Below are 18,812 nucleotides of genomic sequence, written 5' to 3' on the forward strand. Positions count from 1 at the left end.
CCCAGTGGCGACCCACCCCATTACCTCAACAAGCATTGGCATAGCCAATAGGTCTCGCCTTTGGGACTTTATAAGTGTTTAGCCATGCAACAGTTGCATAACTAAATACTTATAAGGTCCCAAAAGCGAGACCTATTGGCTATGCCAAGCGGCCGTGCGGCCACGAAAGTGAAAGTGATCGCAATCGCGATCAAACATCAAAGCGGCCGTGCGGCCGTAAAAGTGAAAGTAATCGTGGTAAAGCGCGCGCGCACATGCACTGTAGCTCTAGGCTGGCCTGGTAGCACTTTTTGAAGCCCTCTCAATAAGTCTCGCCAGACCAGCGCATACGCTGGGTCAGGCGAGACCTAAAAAGGGGTAAACCTGCCTTGGTGACACATGACCCTGACTGAGCATCTCCTACTGACCATAAAGTATGCACCTCTATATCTTAAGGGCTAGCAGTCTGGGGTCTTCACCTAAGCGCAGCAGCAAGAATCCATGTTTACACACACTTTAGAATGACAGTACTCATCACCTTGGTTGATCATTTGAATGCATTGCAATTACAGCCCCTAAAGGCATCACAGATGAAATCACAGGATTGCGCATATACAGCCAGACACCCTAGCAGGACAGTCTGGCAACATAGCCCCACTTGGCTTAGGACATCTCCTTACACATGTGACTTACAGTCCCTTCAAAAGAAGTACTCCTGGCAACTACACTTCACTTTAAAAGGAATCACAGGTAAAAGCATGGGATTACGTAAATACAGCCAGACCCCCTAGCAGGAAGGTCCAGCAACATAACTCCATTTAGCTTAACATCACCTTACACAGGTACTTCACTTTACATATGTGACTTCCAGTCCACCTAAAAAGAAATAACCAATAGTACATGCATTTCGGTGCAATTACACCACTTCACCTCCAGGGGATGCCCTTCTCCAGACATCCCCAAATCAGCCCTTCACTCCATGATGCACTTCATAGTACACCCTCAGCTGTAGAACATAAGTTCCAGCCTAGAAGGTGTTAAAGGCTGGCTGAGCCCTTCAGGGGTTATTCTTTCAGATGCCCCGTGAAACTTATGGGTGGACTGTTCTTCTTTATGCTGGGGGAGACTGCGGTGCTCCTGCAGCCCCCCTGCACCCCTTTTCACACATGAGGGTGACCCCCCTCCTCTGGGGCTACCAGGCACCAAAACAGCAGATTTCTTCGTGCTGGGGGGGGGGGGGGGGGGGGAGACTGCGCTTCTCCAGCAGCTCCCCCAGCACCTTTTCACAAGTGAGGGTGACCCCCCTCCTCTGGGGGCCACAAAGCACCAAAACGGCAGATTTCCAAATGCCTGGCGAGTCATTATGGGGCGTTTCATGCTTCTCTTTACCAGCCCCAGTCACTGGCAACACTCTCCTCTGCCCTCTGGTTCTCTGAGAGGGTAGATTCAGCAGTGTGCTGTCTTCACTGGCTCCCTGCGCCAGCCTTTCGCCAGGCTCTCCTTCTGGGCCTCTCTTCTCCCTGCGCAGAGGCCCCTGCTTCTGTGCACCAGTCCTGGGCTCTTCTTCTGGTGCTGATAGGGTCCTGGGGGGGCGATACATCACGTCCCTGCCCCTGCTCCCTCCTTCTTGTCCAGCCTCTGAGCTTGTTCAAAATGGCGTCGTCCAGGGTTTCTGGCCACATGTCTCTGAAGCCCCTTTCGCCCACGCTGCCTTCCCTCCTTGGTGCAGCCTGGTGCCTGGCACCCATTGACAGCTGCTAATTGATGAACCTGTATCCCCACCCATCTTCTCTTCGTGGAGAGGAGGCCCTAGCTTGTGGAAGAAAGGTTATCAATCCATCCAGCTGAGGTCAGCCCTCAGCCTGGGTCAGGTCCTGGCTGGCTTAGAGAAATATGACAGTTCTGGATGACCCAAAAGCAGTACAAATATGACTTTGGACTCTGCAGAATACTTCTTTTCACATTTGCTACATTGAACTTAAGTGGGTGTCTGGAATCTGTAGGACTAATGGAAGTTAATCTAGCCCCTGGCTCCACATTCCCAATGGGGAATAATGAAGTGAAAAAACAGTAAGACACACTGACTTTCCCTGGCATGTTTCATCCCAGTGTATAAAGCCTATTCCATGTCACCACCCAATACTGCATAAGTCCTGCCACACCATTCACTTTGTAGCTGCTCCTGGACTGCGCACGCTAGGAATCTCCCCTGCGCAGCCCGTACACGTGTGCACATGCATGTACACATGTGTCTGCATGTAACCAGCACGGTGTCCCTTACTCCAGCTGCTGAACAGTGGCCTGGTCGAGCCAGGGGAACACCAGTAAAATCCCCATGCAGTCTCTTAAATCCTGAGTTCACTGTGGGTGAGTCCCAACTTATGAGGCTCCCCCACAGTAAAAGCTCAACAATTAGGTGCTCAAAAAGCGAAAAATCCGGGCGGCCCATAGTGTCAGAACCACCTTCTAACAGTCAGGCACTAGAGTTCAGCAACATGCCTTTCTTTCCCTGTCCTGACCATTAAATGCTGAACCTGTCCCCATTCCTTGGCACAATGACCCGCCAGGTCTTTGAAGCACCTTAAAGCTAAAACTTATAAGAGTGCGGATGCGAAGTCTTGAGTGACTTAACACATTCTGCCATAGTCTGAGAATGGAACTGGTCTGTGGGATTTGCGAAGTTTGTGGTCATAAAGTATGAACAAATGGGTTCCTGTTAATGTTCTGTGCCCCCATCTGTAATCTTAGGATTGGACACATCTTGAGCAGATACGCTTTCTGTGATGCTGGAACTGGACACGCTTTCATCCTAGGTCTTCTTTGCTGTTGTGGGCCTGGACAAGCCTTGATCACAGCCCCTCTCTCTGACGTGCTGGGATTGGTCAGGCCACAGTTGGAGAATAGGCAGCATTCATTTCGACCAATGTCATTGGGCCAGTCTAGATAGCATACCCTCGCAATGGTACTGGAATTACATAATCCTCAATTGGTGCTGGAACCGTATGAGTTGTGATCGGACACCCTCTATCACAAGTGCAGGGCCACCCTCTGAGAGACATTGGGCAGGATTACTCTCAAGCTGGGTCTCCGGACGAGCGTTGATTCAAGCCTGCGACTCAATGCGCCTTGGTGGTTCCCTTCCTATATAGAGATAGTATTGGTTGGGCCTTAATCGTAGCTCCTCTCTGTGGTGCTGGAGTTGCACACACGTTGATCGTAGACTTTCTTTGTGGCCTTGGAAGTAGATGAGCTTTGTGCTGATATCGGATGAGCAATGGTTAAAAGGCAAGGCCGGAGACTGGGCGGATTTCACTTAACCCTTCTATGTGCCGTGCTGAGTCGTTAGGCCACGGCCGTACATTGGGCAGCCTTGTTGCATTCGCTAGTTCCAGCCGTCCTCTCTTCTGTGCAGGAAATGGACGAATGGTCAGGCCATGGTATGAAATTGGGTGTTAGTAGTCTGAGATAATCTTTCTGCTGTGGTGGAACTGGGCGGACCACTGAGTAGCATTCTTGATAGCTAATCTCAGACCATCTCTCTCCTTTGATGGTATTAGAAGTTAATGCATAGGCCCTGTTATGTTATTGATATTTATAAAGCGCTCCAATCACCCCCGAGGAGTCTCTCGGCGCTCTGGCACTGCATAGATTCAGTTGATTGAGATTTACAGATTAAATAGCCAAGTTTTCAGAAGTTTTTAAATACCGCTAGATTGGCACAGGAGCGTGGGTTTAGTGGTAGCTGATTCCAGTGATGTGGGGCCAAGAATGAGAACCTGCGCCCCCCCCCCCCCCGTACCTGACCGTATGGATGCGGTGGGGGCGTAGTAGCAGTTGATCCCTGGATCTCAAATTCCAGGTAGGAATGTATGGTTGCACCCTATTTTGTAGGTAACAAGGCCCTTTTCCATGAAGAGACCTATGGGCCAAACATGGAAGTTTAACGAGGGCACACTTTCTTACGGGCAACCATGGAGAGATCTCAGAGTGGGTTCCGAAGGAGAACGAGATGGTAGGTTACAAACCAGCCGTGCTGCTGTGTTTTGTATCACTTGGAACTTAGAAAAGAGACCCCTTTTGATTGGGCGGTGGGAGTCTCACCGTTCTGCCTATCATGGTGGGACGCGACCAGCCATTACTAGAGGTCTTGCACTTTGGAAGGCCTTCCTACCAGCACTCTTCCCCGACTGCTGATGTCAAGCAGGCCGTGCTCGTGGCCCCTCCGACTCCGTGTTGTGATTGGCGGATCTCCTCCGAGTGAAGTTACTTGGGAAGGAAATGAGATTTGTATTTCAGGAAGCCGAGGCCTCGTCCCGTGGTTCCGACAGCAGAGGCCTGGGCCTAGCCCGTCATTGTTTCCATCGTCATCACGTCCTTCCTCGGGCGTCGGGCGCACCTTGGCTGCCTCCTTGAGCCGAGTCTGCACTGGACGCGCACCGGGCAGGCCTGCTGGCACTTGAGGCTCGAGTTCTGCCCTCTCTCCGTCGGTGCCAGTGCCTCTCTGCACCCTGGCGGAGGTGCCACTTGGAGCCTGTGTTTCTGGAGCCGGTTTTTGGCGCGCAGGCAGGCACTGCTGGAAGGACAGTGTGCTGAGTTGGGTGGGACTGGACCCGCGCCCCTCTTCCGTTCTCCATGAAGCCGAGAAAGCGAATAGAAGGACTTTTCCGAGCGTTTGGCCGGAAAAGCAGCATCAGGACTCCGGACTGCTTCGGGGTGGGTACCGAGTGACGAGCTGCAGATGGACGCGGGGGGAGGAGAGGGTCTAAGACCCCATGACAGGAAGAGAGGGGTTGAGTGCTGATGTCAGAGAGAGAGGGGTTGAGTGCTGATGTCAGGAAGTTGAGTGCTGATGTCAGGAAGTAAGGGTTTAAGGGCTGATGTCAGGAAGAGAGGGGTTGAGTGCTGATGTCAGGAAGAGAGGGGTTGAGTGCTGATGTCAGGAAGAGAGGGTTTAAGGGCTGATGTCAGGAAGAGAGGGGTTGAGGGTTGATGTCAGGAAGAGAGGGATTGAGGGTTGATGTCAGGGAAAGAGGTGTTGAGTCCCGGGTCTGGTGGCTCATGGTCACAGGTTCAAATCCCGGCAGGTCCACTCAGCCTTTCATCCACGGGTCCACTCAGCCTTTCATCCATCTGAGGTCGATAAAATGAGTAACATTGAGTTGGGTAACAAGAAACATCTGTTATTCAGCGCCAAGATGCCTCCGGGTGCGCTTTACAAATACACATGTTATGTTATGTTAGTGCTAATGTCATGGAGAGAGGGGTTGACAAGAGAGGGGTTGAGTGCTGATGCCAGGAAGAGAGGGCTTTTGTGTCTATGTCAGCAAAGGAGAGTCTGAGTGCCCATGTCAGGAAGAGAGGGTCTGGGAGCTCTTGTTAGGAAGAAAGTATTTCAGTGCCAATGTCTGGAGGAGAGGGTCTGTGTGCCCATGATAGGAAGACAGGGTCTGAGTACATGTCAAGAGAAAAGAGTCTGTGTGCCCGTGTCTGGAGGAGAGGGTCTTTATAGCTGTGTCAGGAAGAGAGGGTCCAAGTGCCCCTGTCAGAAAGGGAGTGTCTGTGTGCCTGTGTTAGGAAGAAAGGGTCAGCGTCTCTGTCCTCTGCCTCGAGTAGCATTCCTGTAAATGGAGGCTCTGAGTGTCAATGTCAGGAAGAGAGAGTCGGCGTGCCACTGAATATGCCAGGAATCGAGGGTCCGCTTGCCCTTGCTAGGAAGAGAGATTCTGAATGTTCACGTCAAAACGAGAGGGTCCCAGCATGAGAGGTCTCTGTGATCATGTCAGAGGGACGCTCCCTCAGTCCGTGCTACTGTCAAAGGGACGCCCCTCAGTCTGTAATAATGTCAGGGGACGCCCCCTAGGTCTGTACTAATGTCAGAGGGACGCCCCCTCAGTCTGTACTAATGTCGGGGGACGCTCCCTCAGTCTGTGCTAATGTCGGGTGACGCTCCCTCAGTCTGTGCTAATGTCAAAGGGACGTCCCTCAGTCTGTGCTAATGTCAGGGGACGCTCCCTCAGTCTGTGCTAATGTCAGAGGGGCACCCCCTCAGTCTGTGCTAATGTCAGGGGGACGCTCCCTCAGTCTGTGCTAATGTCAGGGGCCGCTCCCTCAGTCTGTGCTAATGTCAGGGTACGCTCCCTCAGTCTGTGCTAATGTCAGGGGCCGCTCCCTCAGTCTGTGCTAATGTCAGGGGACGCCCCCTCGGTCTGTACTAATGTCAGAGGGACGCTCCCTCAGTCTGTACTAATGTCAGAGGGACGCCCCCTCAGTCTGTACTAATGTCAGGGGACGCCCCCTCAGTCTGTGCTAATGTCAGAGGGGCACCCCCTCAGTCTGTGCTAATGTCAGGGGGACGCTCCCTCAGTCTGTGCTAATGTCAGAGGGGCACCCCCTCAGTCTGTGCTAATGTCAGGGGGACGCTCCCTCAGTCTGTGCTAATGTCAGGGGCCGCTCCCTCAGTCTGTGCTAATGTCAGGGTACGCTCCCTCAGTCTGTGCTAATGTCAGGGGCCGCTCCCTCAGTCTGTGCTAATGTCAGGGGACGCCCCCTCGGTCTGTACTAATGTCAGAGGGACGCTCCCTCAGTCTGTACTAATGTCAGAGGGACGCCCCCTCAGTCTGTACTAATGTCAGGGGACGCCCCCTCAGTCTGTGCTAATGTCAGAGGGGCACCCCCTCAGTCTGTGCTAATGTCAGGGGGACGCTCCCTCAGTCTGTGCTAATGTCAGGGGACGCCCCCTCGGTCTGTACTAATGTCAGAGGGACGCTCCCTCAGTCTGTACTAATGTCAGAGGGACGCCCCCTCAGTCTGTACTAATGTCAGGGGACGCTCCCTCAGTCTGTGCTAATGTCAGAGGGACGCCCCTCAGTCTCTGCTAATGTCAAAGGGACGCCCCTCAGTCTGTGCTAATGTCAAAGGGACGCCCCTCAGTCTGTGCTAATGTCAGAGGGACGCCCCTCAGTCTCTGCTAATGTCAGGGGACGCCCCTCAGTCTGGGCTAATGTCAGGGGGACGCCCCTCAATCCGTGCTAATGTCAGAGGGACGCCCCTCAGTCTGTGCTAATGTCAGAGGGACGCCCCTCAGTCTGTGCTAATGTCAGAGGGACGCCCCTCAGTCTGTGCTAATGTCAGAGGGACGCCCCTCAGTCTGTGCTAATGTCAGGGGGACGCCCCTCAATCCGTGCTAATGTCAGAGGGACGCCCCTCAGTCTGTGCTAATGTCATAGGGACGCTCCTCAGTCTGTGCTAATGTCAGAGGGACGCCTCTCAGTCTGTGCTAATGTCAGGGGACGCCCCTCAGTCTGTGCTAATGTCAGAGGGACGCCCCTCAGTCTGTGCTAATGTCATGGGACGCTCCCTCAGTCTGTGCTAATGTCAAAGGGACGCCCCTCAGTCTGGGCTAATGTCAGAGGGACGCCCCTCAGTCTGTGCTAATGTCAAAGGGACGCCCCTCAGTCTGTGCTAATGTCAGAGGGACGCCCCTCAGTCTGTGCTAATGTCAGAGGGACGCCCCTCAGTCTGTGCTAATGTCAAAGGGACGCCCCTCAGTCTGTGCTAATGTCATAGGAACGCTCCTCAGTCTGGGCTAATGTCAGAGGGACGCCTCTCAGTCTGTGCTAATGTCAGGGGACGCCCCTCAGTCTGTGCTAATGTCAGAGGGACGCCCCTCAGTCTGTGCTAATGTCATGGGACGCTCCCTCAGTCTGTGCTAATGTCAAAGGGACGCCCCTCAGTCTGGGCTAATGTCAGAGGGACGCCCCCTCAGTCTCTGCTAATGTCAGGGGACGCTCCCTCAGTCTCTGCTAATGTCCTGGGACGCTCCCTCAGTCTGTGCTAATGTCAGAGGGACGCTCTCTCAGTCTGTGCTAATGTCAGGGTACGCCCCCTCAGTCTTTGCTAATGTCATAGGGACGCCCCTCAGTCTGTGCTAATGTCAGGGGGACGCCCCTCAATTCGTGCTAATGTCAGAGGGACTCCCCTAAGTCTGTGCTAATGTCAGAGGGACGCCCCTCAGTCTGTGCTAATGTCAGAGGGACGCCCCTCAGTCTGTGCTAATTATAGGGGACGCCCCTCAGTCTGTGCTAATGTCAGGGGGACGCCCCTCAATCCGTGCTAATGTCAGAGGGACGCCCCTCAGTCTGTGCTAATGTCAGAGGGACGCCCCTCAGTCTGTGCTAATGTCAGAGGGACGCCCCTCAGTCTGTGCTAATGTCAGGGGGACGCCCCTCAATCCGTGCTAATGTCAGAGGGACGCCCCTCAGTCTGTGCTAATGTCAGAGGGACGCCCCTCAGTCTGTGCTAATGTCAGAGGGACGCCCATCAGTCTGTGCTAATGTCAGGGGACGCCCCTCAGTCTGTGCTAATGTCAAAGGGATGCCCCTCAGTCCGTGCTGGTGTTAGAGAGATGGGGTCACTTAGTCTGTGCTACTGTCGGAGAGACGATCCCTGAGTCTGTGTTAGTGTTTGCAAGATGGACTCCCTCAGGCCTTGCCAGTGTCGTATACGCAGATTTCTTCGCTCCTTTCTGGTGCCAATCAGAGCCAATTTTCACCCTGTTCTAGTTTCATCGTCAAAGGTGCAAAGCCTGAAAGATAACTCGAACTGAGGGATTGACCCACAAAACCTGTGATTGAACAGTAGTAGATATGACCTATGCGCCTCTCAGGAAAGGCATCCATCATTAAAACACTTACTACAAGCACATGTTTTACTCACTCCTACATTCCTGTGTGAATTGGCCTCAAAACCTCCAACTCCCCACTAGTAAAACAGCAAAGAAGATATAGTTCTCTCAGTTAGTACTAACTGTGAGGATTTGCTGAATATTCCCACTTTTGTCCCATTTTAGCTGCTTTGGCTCCAATTCACAAAGGCGTATACGCGTGTGTAAGAGTACTACAGGCGTGCAACGTCATGTACTCATAAACGCGTCTGTGATTCAGCCCCAAAGCTTGTAAACAAGCCCAGAAGCCTTTGAATGACAGCGGGTTTGCAGCCTTGCATGAGAAGAATTGACTGTGTCACGGCCATCAGAATACACGATCAGGAACAGGAGGTGACCGGTGGGGTGTCCCAGGCATCAGACCTCAGTGGCACTGCACAGGTGCATCTCTATGCTGATGGGCCAGCGCATAAAGGCTTGTGGTCTAAAGCTGACCAGAGATGGAGTCGGTGGCAAGAGTCAATTCAAAGCAGCATGCTGCAGTCTTGCGCTTTGATCATAGAATAACAAGAGTGTTTTAATTTTGGATTGGTGACTCCTTATATTATATATACACTATTGATGAATATTAGAAAAGGGAGCTAAGTATGGCATGGTATAACTTAGAGGGCTCTCTGGCACAATATGCTACAGTCATGTCCGCAAACCATTTCTATGCATTAGTGAAACCAGAAATCCAGGAAGATCTTGGGCCATTGGTGCAGCTGATTGGCTGCTTTTTTCTCAATTAAATCTACAAGAAAACTGGCCACAATCTTACTGGTCGCAGGGCGGCCAATTAGATTTGGTGAAAGACACTGTTGTTTCTGCGAGTTTGACGGGCAATCCTACAACGAATCAGAATTGGCCAATGCATTCAGATCAATTTGACTGATTGAAAGGCAGATACACATTTGGTTTGCCTAAAGCTCCAGTCGCCTTTCTGGACAGTATTTGTTGTAGTTCATGAAGGGCATGGTGATTCCACCAGCTGGCATGACATGCATGAAGAGGGGAAGTCTGGAACAGCAGATAACAAGAGCAAAATAACTTGATTTCCATCTCAGGGGAAGGATGCTAAAACGAACAGGGCACACTCATTTGAGATACAGCAAGTAATTTAGTTTAGGCTTAGTATTTTGAGTCACAAAACAGCGGGTGGATCTTTGCGTGTGCATTTCAGATGGACAAGAATCTGGGAAGACTGTCAACTTGTAGGAAAAACGATATGAACATTAGGTTGGCGTGGGATGCGACTAGCAGGGGTACTTTATTTATTTACAGAGTTTTATATAGCGTGAACTTGGCCCGAATTGGGTATCAGAGCGCTTTACATAGCACCAGTTACGTTACATGAGGACACACATTCATTTTTGGTAGGCACGGGGAGATTGCCCAGAATCACAGGATGTTCAGCGTCATTGCCGAGACTCGAACCCAGTTCCCCAGGTTCGAGGTCGACCACCCTAGCCGTTAGGCCAACTCCTCTCCCCTACTTGTCTTACCATTTGTGTTACCACTGCATATATCACTAGTGAGACCACATCAAGGTAATTGTGTACAGTTCTGGAGGGACTCATCAGGAGCATTGTGCCTAGTTTTGTAGGCCGCAACTTGAGTCCAGTTTTGGAGGTTTGATCTAGATTATCATATGTAATTCAGGAGTCCTCTTCAGGAACTTTGAGTTAAGTTCTGGAGGTCACTGCTGAGGCGATGTGTCTACATCTGATGGAGTCATCTGGGTACGTAGTTTATTTGTGGAGGGCCCATCGTTAGCAGTGTGTCCATTTCTGAGAGGGACGATGAAGGGAGCTCATTTTTATCTTTGTACTTAGCTTTCAAGACATCCTCTTGGGTCTTATGTCCAGTTTTAGAGGTGCACCTGGAACATTTTGTCTAGCTCTTACGTATTCTTTACGAGAATGATGCCTTTTTCTGTAGGCCTCACATTGAACGCTGTCACTCATTCTGGTGGCTCATCTGGAGTCTTGGGACCTAGACGAGGATCCCACTCACCCTCAGGGCACTAAACTCAAAGATACCGCAGATTGCAGAGAAGCAACCATTGCTTGTGTGGGCATGCACAGGGAGCCGGGATCAAGAAGACCGGCGAAGCGGTGCTGGCAGGGATACATCTAACATTTCAAATCTTACACGAACGGGACAGCGCAAAAGTGGAGTAGGTGACTGCGAAGGTTGGACAACTAAAACAGGACCTGCTTACCTACTGTACAGGAGTGCAAGGTGTTTGTGCCAGAAACACCAGGCCCAGGCTTCTGGCAGCGCCGCACCTCACTTTAGGGGAAACCTGGGCAGAGGGACAAGGACCTTTACTAGCCTGAGAACAAAAAGACAGAAGTAAGGATACCAAGTCTAGGAGCCTGCCATCTTCAGGACCCTTTGGCTGTCATAGTTGACCGTGATCACAACACGGGTAAGCAGAAACTACAAATACCCACTTTGCAACTCCAAAAGGTGGCCTACAGTTCTGAAATCCTTTGTTTGCCACCTGCATCAACTGTGGGTGATGAGTCCCCTTAACCCGATAGATTAGACGCCATCTTCTGACCCACTGGGGATACAGAAGAGGCACTAGATACAGACTCTGTCAACCACACTCTGGTCCAAGCGGATAAACAGAAGATCTCCGGAGAGTCAATGGAGTAGAAATGACCCTGCATTGCAGTGGTGCCAACGTTACAAGACACGCAGAAGGCAGACTTACTGAACCATATCCACTACCTGGAAAGAAGAGCGGAGGACATGAACGGGTGTTGTAGATGGGAAAACTTAGAAAGTGGAAGGCCCAAGTATGGAGGTCTACCTCGAGGAGTGGCTCAGCAATCTGCTCACACTGCAGGTCCTCTCCAAAGGTTCCTACTTCGAAAGAGCACACAGGGTCCTGTTAGACCTGCCAAGACCTAAAGCACTGTCATGCCCAGTGGTGCCAAATTGCTTTATAATTCACAGGTGGCTCGCCGGAAAAAGACTCTTTAACATCTAAGGCAAAGACAAGACAAAGTGTTCCTTTTTACAGAATACACAGCTGCAGTGGCCGCTACATAGCAACTTGTTCATGGAAACAAAGAGACTCCTTTGATGCCTGAACTTAAAATACACGCTTTTGTTTCCAGTAAAACTAAAAGTCCTGGACAGGAAAGCCTCTCACTTCTTGACGGGCTTGAAAGAGGCAAGGGAATGGGTCATGGAACTTGAGATAGGCCCCTCAAAAATACAGCAAACAGTGGATCCCACACAAAATCACAAAACAAGCGACAGCCGAACGCAAAGAGACCCTGGCAGTATGACGTCATGGTGGGGTCACTTGCGAAGGATGCTTCAGACTCCTCTGAAGGATGCCGAGGGATCCCAGGCTCGTCAACTGACGAAGACCATGGATCCGTGGTCCTCTCAGACATCACACCTGTGACAGCGGACACTCTAGGACAGGCTGCGGCACTGTAGGATATTCATCACTTATGGAGGGGGGGGGGGGTTCTGAAGTGGAAAAATACTGGTTAAACCTGTGGATATAGGGGAGATGATCCTCCTTCTCCTGACACCTCCCTCCAAAGCCCCTTCCACTGTGATGCAGCCTGAACTGAGATGAAGCAATTCTGGACCGACATGGACTGAGGTTATGAAGACTGCTTACGGCTGGCAGATGACAGACGCAATCTGGCAGAGTTCACACAGATGGAACTCCTCATACATATAGCCACCACCTATGTTTTAGAGGTTATGTACAGGATTGCAAAGGGAGAACTATGGTCGTTTTCAAATACCATTCCATTTGTAAACTTTATTTCGATCAAAAAGATCATAAAAGTTGCATAAAATACATATAAAAGGCAAACTTGAGCATAATAAAAAGGATTAAAAAATTGATTTTTTTTTAAAATAGACCATGGAAAATATACATAGCAGCATACAATTTTTTAGTACTTAAGACGCTTAATCCACATTGCATGTAAAAAACGTGAAACAGCAAACACTACAACAGTACTTGTGTCAGTGGCTAAGATGCGGTAGGCTTCAGTACATCTTGTAAATCCTAGATTCCTACATAAAGGAATGAGCCAATACTTCCTGGGGGCTCTATATGCAATGCAAAGAAACAATACATGGATTATTGTCTCAGGCGACCTTCCACAGGCTGGGCAATTTTTTTCTCTTTGTTTGGACCAGTTCTTAGTAAAGTCCCTAAGAGGTAAGGTGCCCAACCTAAATTGGATATATAGTTTCCTTGCCAGAGATGGATGCACTTCATTCAGGAATGATTCAAAGATATACTGGTCTTTATTTAACAAAAACTGTCTCGAAAGACTGCCAAGAGTTGTGTTTTGTTGTAATGCACTTAGCTTATGCTGCCTATATACCTGGACCAGTTTGACACGAGAGAGCGTCAAACAGAATACCCCAGGGCTAGTCCAGAGTTCAGGCAAACCAATCCTGTAGCACATCTCCTTAATATAGACAAGCCAGGGAAACTTCTTAGAAGTGCTAACTGAAATTATTGAACTAAGATCACGACAATAGGACCCTAGCTCATCTGTCAGCCAAAGTCTTCGCCAGTATGTTAAAGGACGTAGGCCAGCTTCTTCATCTATTGGTCGTATTGCCAGGTCAAGGCGTAGCGGTACTAGAGGGGTGCTTTGCGGTAAGCCCAATAGAAGTCTAATAAACTTGTTCTCTAATAGAGAAAGACCTTTCAACTGAGAATGGCCCCACAACTCTGCCCCATATAGGGCTGCATTTCTTACTTGCACTTTATAGATTTCTGCTGCGGGGCCAGGGGCCTGTGTGTGGTATATTTAGCCATTCTTAATATCGCGCCAGATAGTTGGGCAAGCCGCATAGCTGCTTTGTCTAGTTGAGGAGCCCAGGAAAAGGACTCAGAAAGTGTGATCCCTAGGTAATCGAATAGTGAGACCCTTTCTAGAGTTGTTCCATTGAGTGTGGGATTAGGCCGAGTTGTATTGGCTGGATTAAAAACCATGTATTTAGTTTTCGAAATATTTATTTCGAGCCCATGGTCGATGCAAGAAGCTAAAAAACGATCTAAAACACGTTGAACGCCCATCGGGGATTTAGATAGCAGAAGGGTGTCATCTGCAAATAGCATGACTGGAACCTTTCTACCATTAAGTCTAGGGAAGTCACCACGGTCCGTTTTATTAATATGATTAACCAAAGCATTAACATAAAGACAGAACAGGGTAGGGGCTAGCACGCATCCCTGCCTGACTCCTCTATTGACTGGAAAGCGCGCGGTTAATTGGCCTGCCTTACCATATCGGACCTGCGCATAGTTGCCAGTGTGCAGTCTTATGATCATAACTAGTAGGTCCAAGGGGACTCCCAGCTTGTGCAGTACCGCCCAGAGCTTATCCCTTGGGACCATATCAAAAGCTGCTTTCAGGTCGACAAATATCAAATAGAGGCTGCCACCCTCCATTGATACTGTCTTCCAAAATAATAATTGCAGCCTTAAGAGCTGGTCAACAGTTGACACCCTTTTCCTAAATCCTGCCTGTAAATCACTCAAGATATTCATCTCTTCCATCCAGGAATGCAGACGATTAAGTAAAATTCTAGCAAACAGCTTTTGTGCTACATCTATTAGGCTGATTGGCCTGTAATTTGCAGGAAGCAACGGTGATCCTTTTTTATAAATGGGGAATATTTCCAGCTCCTAGCCATGTATCTGGGATATTCATACCTTTCATGATGGCGTTAAATAAGGTCCATAAATAAGAAACCCAGAGCAAAGGTTTTCAAATACACTAGGCGTGAGCAATTGAGAGGGGGGAGATTTTAATGCCTGAATGTTTGAGACAGTGGATTACAGTGTTAATGGACACCACTGACTGATCACACTTTGAGCCTGTTGCAGTGGATACTGACCACGTCAAGGTTGAACACATACAAACTCGTCACTTGGAATGTACGGGGGCTGGGTAATTTAGTAAAAATAGACGCAAAACACTCCTCCTACTTACACAGACGAGGCATATATATTGCATGTCAGCAAGAAACGCATCTGTCCAAATTGAGGGAGCTCAAACTGCAGAAACGGTGGAAGAGACAACTGCCCTATATGGCATACCTATTGTACGCCAAAGGCGCGCTACTTTGGCGAGGCTACGCATGGCGTCAGTGATGCACCGCAGCAAAATAGATCCTGTAGAAGGTGAACTTGAAGTAAGCTCAAAGCAAGAAAATGGTTATGCACTCTGACAATGCCTGTCTGGATGTACTCAAACCACACATTCTCCACGTGACCCGCATTCCCAGTGGGGGGGGGGGGGCGACGATAACTGTTTAGGAAATGTTTTATTGAACAGGTCTTGATCTCCATTTCCTGGCACAGTGGGGACATGAAATGCAGAGGGATTCTCATCCAGGATCCACAGCTGGAATCTCAGTAATGACTGGTGAGGAAGGAACCCAGCCGGGGCAGAATACGCATTTATCAACACACACGTAACTAGCACTCCAGGCTGCTTATGATCCTACACTCTGAGCACTTACACGAATCCATACCAACCACTTAGCATTCGAGACATACATTCCCCCGAACAGAACGCAGTGCTGATTCACCTGACGTTGGGTAACGAATGAGGAGATCTCTGACATGGCGACTACAGACAACAGCATTGCAAGACGTTACCTATAGAAATGATATCTAACAGCATATATTGCAGTACGTTCCAGAGAATGTGGGATTGGCCAATGAGGTACTGATAGAATGGGAGGCCTCTGGGGTGTCTTGTACAGTCCTGGAGGCCTCATCGGGAGCATTGTGTCAGTTGTGAAGATTTCATGTGAAACGCTGTACCTCATCTGATGACATCATCTGGAGCACAGGGTTCAGTTCTCGAGGTCAAATCGGAAGCATTGTGTTCATTTCCGGAGGTCACATGTGAAGCTCTATGTCTATGTCTTTTGACCTCATCTGGAATAGAGTCCACGTCTTGACGTCACATCTGAAACGCTGCCTGAGTCCACTTCTGAAGGCCTTTTCTGAAGTATGAGGTTCAGTTCTGAAGGCGTCATCAGGATTTCGTGTCCTGGAGGCCTCGTATGAATCGCGGTGTTCAGCTCTAGGGGTCACATCTGAAGCACCCACCTCTCATGGCCGCGCTGAGGTCACTTCTGGAGGGCTTGTCCAGAGTGTGGTGTGTAGCTTTGGAGGCTTCCCCTGCAGCGCTGTGTCCAGTTCTGAAGGCACAATGTGCAGTGTTGTTTGTAAGCTTATACCATCGCTCAGTGTTGATGCTTTCTGTGCACAGATGTCTGTCTAAACTCAGTGTCACAACCTTTAATCCTCATGACGTCAAAAAAAGCTATTTCGTTACCACGAAATCTCTGGTGACAAGCTGTATATAAAACAAGCAATTATTTTATACGTTTATTGTTACAGTCTGACATGGCTGCTTTTCCAGAAGCATAAATCCAGACCGGTGACAGTCTGAAGATTGACGACCAAAATGGCGCCTGGTGGAAAGCACAAGTCCTCCAATAGGAGGCTTAAGCTTCTGAATACAAGTACAGTAGGTGAAGCTGCAGTCTCATTCATAGAGGGGGAAAGAGTACTGTACGAGGCTTGCCACCGCTGAAGAGGATTCCGCGATTACCTTCATGATGTGGCTGGGATCTGTTTTTACTGAAAATAATAGAAAATGCAGAAAACAGCCTTCCAGCAGAGGTTTCTGGTGCAAGAGTGGAAGGGCGCGAGAGTGCTGTGTAATCCAGAGTGCTGTTGTAACTTGTGTAGGTCCTGTGAGGCAGCAGCAAGTAGGGAATTGGCAGACTGGAGGGGCCAGGCTGTCCTACCCCGCCGTGTGATGCAGTGTTTATCCCAAACACTGCCCCCTCCCATGGCTCCCGCTTGTTGTCCGCCCTCCAACAGATACTTGTTTTCCAAACCCCTGGGACAAAGCAGCCAATTCATGGCTATTTTTAGTGAGAATATGAGCCCTGCCTTCATTTTGAAAGCTCTCATTCAGAGTCCAAAGGCTGGCGTCTTATGTGTCACTCTCAGAAAAAGAACTACAAATCCCATAATTCCATGCAGGGAAGTAGCCAAAAGGCGAGTCACTCTGAGAGACTCCCTGCTATTCCACAACTCTGCTAAAAGCACCACCCTGCTACTCCAGCACTGGGACCACGTGCGTTGTTGTTATTTGGCATAGCTTGGCCAATGCACATAAAGCACAATCCGTTGTTCCAGTACTGGGGCCCATACAGAGCTCTCCCCACGCACCCAAGGGATGACTCTTCTCTTACAGTATTTGTATTCACATCCTGCTGTACCAGTAAGTAAGTAAAGTGTATTGTTTAGTTAATTAAAACCATAACAATTTTACCACATAGAACAATTCTGATTAAAACGGAAATATAAAATCATTTCAACAGGTCCTATATATCAAAGTAAAATTAACACACAGTAATATGATCCATCAACCAGTGCTCCCATACTCTCACCTGCAGCACCCTGTTTTTCTGCTACTGAGACAAGCACATAGTTCTGCCAATGCACCTCAATCCCAACCTACAGCACCCTCTGTTATCCCAGTCCTGGGAACGCTACACTGCTATGCCAACATAAGCCCACAATGACATGCATCCGGAGCCATCTTAAGGATTTTGCGGGCCCTGGGCCAATCATATTAAGGGGGGCCCCTGTTCAGAACAGCTTTGAATTTATGACCCAGTTTCAGCTCTTTCATGCCCTCTTTGGCCAGGTCACTGACAGTGCACAGGCACACTCATCCAAATACTAAATGGGTTTACATCTAATATTCAGGGATAATGATGTGTGTTTTCAATATTGTAATATAGCAGCAACCTACTAATTAGCAAATAATCTCTGTGACACTCTCCCATTTCCCATATGTGAGTTCCTGTTTTGATCTGAAAAAACCTTTTTTGATGGATGTTGCATGAAACTTAAACACATTTCTCTGGAAAATGTCTGTAATAGACCCAGACACATCACCCCCATTAAAACTAAATTAAATGAAAACAGTATTTAAAACCATCTGTTTAAGAATTATTATAGGTCATCAGGGCAAGACTGTCGGCAGAACAGGGCTGTCTCTATCAGGGGGCCCTGAAAGGCTGGGGCCCTGGGCCAGAGCCCACTTTGCCCATGCCTCAAAACGCCTCTACCTGTATCACAGTGCAATTAGCTGACTGGAAACCACACATACGCACACACACACACACCTCTCTCTCCAAACACACACACACTCATGCAGCTCAGCCTTTTCCTATGGCTTCCATGCTGTGCTAGCACTGATGCTAATGCAAGTCTTTCTTGATCAGCAGCTCCCCCTGTAATTTCCAAGTCAGTGGTGGGAAGACACCTCCATTTCTCTTATGGAGGACATGGCATCTGTCAGCATTCACGCTGGCGAAGTATGAATTTACACCCACAATCTGTTTAGTTTACGTTCAGCTTACGGAAACCTGGGGTCTTGCAGGCTACTCTATGGATTACCCGTTAAGTTAGGGACATAGCTGTCAATAGTGAGGCAGGTGCAATGGCACCTCGGGTATGGCCGTCCAGTACTGCCCACCCAGGGATAGGATGGCCTCTTACTCCTGATTGCTTTAGGGCCCATGATACCCTCGCCAGACCACTGGCGAGAGCTGCTGCTCTGAGGCGCCTGCTCGAACCTCCAAGTCTTCTGTCATTATTCCTCAAGGGCTGGATGCATGTGATGGTTGGCAACGAAGATATGGATCCTTGTACACCAAAGTATCAAGTGACGAAATACAGGTCTGCAATAATACTGAGTGCAGAATATTGATTACCACCATCTCATCAATATGTGTGTAAATTTACTAATCTTCACTCCACGTCTACCTGCCTTGAAGATATATATGAATGCAGATGTGGTATATTTAAGGTACATAGATGTGCAGTGAAGAACCGTAAATGTAAATTTACCTATATAACCTTGCCGTGACTATATAATAGTAAGCGATATTCTGCTCTTCAGAATGCGATAGTACGCTGGTGGAGGACGCCACTTTCCAGTGCAGTCCATGGTGGAGTACTGACGCCCAGATTTGCTTCTGTCGCTTGTCTCGAGTAACCAAAGACATTGCTGCGGGTGTC

At 49.2% G+C, this 18,812-nt stretch overlaps 1 protein-coding gene across 3 annotated transcripts in view; it reads left to right on the plus strand.

Annotated features, from left to right (window-relative positions):
- TNS2 (tensin 2) overlaps positions 1–18,812 on the plus strand; it is a 345,238-nt gene that overhangs the window by 50,119 nt on the left and 276,307 nt on the right. The window contains exon 1 of one of the 3 annotated variants that reach the window (XM_085600921.1): positions 4,510–4,692. The exons of the other annotated variants lie outside the window; for them this stretch is intronic. Coding sequence (XP_085457047.1) covers positions 4,612–4,692 — 81 coding nt within the window. The 5' untranslated portion in view covers positions 4,510–4,611. Of the gene's footprint in view, positions 1–4,509; positions 4,693–18,812 lie in introns of those variants that run through there. 3 annotated transcript variants of the gene reach the window in all.

The sequence above is a fragment of the Triturus cristatus genome, chromosome 4_2 (genome assembly GCF_964204655.1).
Source record: "Triturus cristatus chromosome 4_2, aTriCri1.1, whole genome shotgun sequence".
NCBI classification, from domain to species: domain Eukaryota; kingdom Metazoa; phylum Chordata; class Amphibia; order Caudata; family Salamandridae; genus Triturus; species Triturus cristatus.